Below are 2,855 nucleotides of genomic sequence, written 5' to 3'. Positions count from 1 at the left end.
GGGCTTTTGCCCGAAACGTCGATTTTGCCTGTCCTCGGATGCTGCCTGAATTGCTGTGCTCTTCCAGCACCACTGATCCAGAATCTGGTTTCCAGCACCTGCAGTCATTGTTTTTACCTTTTTTTTTCTCCCAGAAAGTGCCTGTCCACGTGTGTGCCTGTGTGTGTGTGTGGATGCCAGATTCATATTACCTTCCTTACAAAGTCTCATGGAGTCATAGAGATGTACAGCACGGAAACAGACTCTTCGGTCCAATTCGATCATGCCGACCAGATATCCCAACCCAATCCAGTCTCATTTGCCAGTGCTTGGCCCATATCCTTCTAAACCATTCCTAATCATATACCCATCCAGGTGCTTTTTAAATGTTGTAATTGTACCAGCCTCCACCACTTCCTCTGGCAGCTCATTCCACATATGCACTATCCTTTGCGTGAAATAGTTGCCCTCATGTCCCTTTAAAATCTTTCCCCTTCCACCTTAAACCTATGCCCTGTAGTTCTGGACTCCCTGACTGTGACTGTGAGGCCCCTTTCGGTCATGTCTGACCATGCATTGTTCTGGCTTTCTGCTTCCCTGAAGCAACGTCGCTAATGACTGAAGAGACGAGTGCCGGAATGACCGTCCCAGTTACAGAGGTCCCATCTGTATCTGGTTGTTGATCTGCTCGAGCTACTGCACTCCTTCCTTGGTGCCTGCTTGTCTGCTGCAGTGCTCATCAGCTTCTTTTCCCCTGCTTTGAGTGTTGGTTCAGGATACTTCTCCATCTCGTGCTGCTGGCTACAAGCCTTTCCTAGGACTCCGTAACGATATCTAGCACCTTCATGTCCCTCATGCAGACATCCTTGTAGCGCAGTTGGGTATGCCCACTGGGTCTCTTCCCGGATGCAAGCTCACCATAGAGGATATCCTTTGGGACTCCCCCATCCCAGGGAAATGACTTTGTCTATTCATCCAATCCACACCCCTCATGATTTTATAAACCTCTATAAGGTCACCCCTCAGCCTCCGATGCTCCAGGGAAAACAGCCCCAGCATATTCCGCCTCTCCCTGTAGCTCAAATCCTCCAAACCTGGCAACATCCTTGTAAATCTTTTCTGAACCCTTTCAAGTTTCACAACATGCTTCCTATAGCAGCGATAGCACTTATTACTAGGGCTGGTCAGTAACTTATTAACATTTCCTGGAGAACCTGATCACAATCACATGCTACGTTCCTGAACTGTTGCAGTCCATCATTTGTAAGGTTCTTTTTGCTGTGCAGGCTCTTTCTCGTCGATGAATGCAAGAGGAAGATCATTCTCCTTGCTGAATCTTTCTACCATCAGCGGTGTGTACTCAAGCTGCAGACCTTCACGTTTCAGCCCACCACCAGAGGGCGGTAAGCACATTAGCAGAGGGTTAATATAATGAGCTGTTAATTAACCTGTTACTTGGTATGGAGTTGGACTGATATTGAGCCATTGGAGGTCCTGATTACCTCTGCGTTTCAAACAATGTTGCTGCATTTTAATCCTTAAATTCCTCCCCCATCCCGATTACCTCTGTAACCTCCTCCAGTACCACAACACCCCGAGAAATTTATCCTTGTCCATTCTGGAATCTTAGCACATCCTGCACTCGTGCATTCAGCTGCCCTAGCCCCAGGTTGTGGTCATCCTCTTAACTAGGATACAGTGAGGACTGTAGTTGTTGGAGAGTCAGAGCCAAGAGGTATGGCACTAGAAAAGCACAGGAGGACAGGCACCATCCGAGGAGCAGCAGAGTCAACGTTTTGGGCATGAGCCCTTCATCAGGAATGTGAGGGGTGAAGAGTGCTGGAGGGAAGGTAGCTAGGAATGTGATAGGTGGATACAAGTGGGGGGTAATAGTGATAGGTCGGAGGGGAGGGTGGAGTGGATAGGTGGGAAGGAAGATGGATCGGTAGGACATTTCAAGAGGGCAGTGCCGAGTTGAAGGGTTGGATCTGGGATGAGGTGAGGGGAGGGGAGAGGAGATGAGAAAACTGGTGAAATCGATATTGATGCCATGTGGTTGAAGGGTCCCAAGGCGGAAGATGAGGCGTTCTTCCTCCACTCTTTGGTGGCTTGGATTTGGAGGCCCAGCATTTGTATGTCATTGGGGGAGTGGGAGGGGGAGTTGAAGTGGTCAGTCACAGGGCTATGGGGTTGTTGGGTGTGTGTGTCCCGGAGATGTTCCCTGAACCGCTCTGCGAGTTGGTGTCCTGTCTCTCCAATGTCGAGGAGACCACATCGAGAGCAACAGACATAGTGTCCTGCTCCTCGTATGCTGCCTAACCTGCTGTGCTTTTCTAGCACCACAGTTTTTGATTCTGACATCCTCGTTACATCAACTCATCCTCACCTACCCACCTTTAAGACATTTCGTAAAATCTACCACTTTTTCAATGCTTTGGTCATCGCCTGAATTTCTCATCCTGTGGTCCAACATTGGATGTAGTCCAATTACTTGCCTTTGAAGTTGTTAGATAAATGCAAACTGTTGTTATTGCTTGAAAAATTCCAAACCTCCGTGCAGTGCTTTAAAAAATGAGGAGTGTCAGTCATTGGGGGTGGGGTGTTTGGGCAGTTGGGACTCGCAATGACGGAGTGCCGCAAACTATCATCAGAATGTGATTTAAAATGGTTCAGCTTTCCCCAACATCTCAAGTACCCACTTGGCTCCCAAGTCTTGCAGTCTCTCTGTGGCCACATCCTCGTGTGTGTTCTAGTTCACATTCCAACAAGTGGGGATGTCGGGGTGAGGTGGGGATGGTATGGGAGGAATTAGGGTGGGAACCAGGTGATGCTGCAGGATGTTTGTGCGCGTTGGGGGAGGAGAGGTGGAGGTGGGG

General features: G+C 48.9%; 1 protein-coding gene across 4 annotated transcripts in view; it reads left to right on the top strand.

The window, feature by feature from the left end:
- wdr6 (WD repeat domain 6) overlaps nt 1–2,855 on the top strand; it is a 44,329-nt gene that overhangs the window by 11,311 nt on the left and 30,163 nt on the right. For 3 of the 4 annotated variants that reach the window (XM_043707627.1, XM_043707625.1, XM_043707624.1), the window contains exon 4: nt 1,266–1,382. The exons of the other annotated variant lie outside the window; for it this stretch is intronic. In XM_043707627.1, coding sequence (XP_043563562.1) covers nt 1,266–1,382 — 117 coding nt within the window. The remainder of the gene's footprint in view (nt 1–1,265; nt 1,383–2,855) is intronic. 4 annotated transcript variants of the gene reach the window in all.

The sequence above is a fragment of the Chiloscyllium plagiosum genome, chromosome 18 (assembly GCF_004010195.1).
Source record: "Chiloscyllium plagiosum isolate BGI_BamShark_2017 chromosome 18, ASM401019v2, whole genome shotgun sequence".
NCBI lineage: Eukaryota > Metazoa > Chordata > Chondrichthyes > Orectolobiformes > Hemiscylliidae > Chiloscyllium > Chiloscyllium plagiosum.
This window is presented reverse-complemented; position numbering and strand designations above follow the sequence as displayed.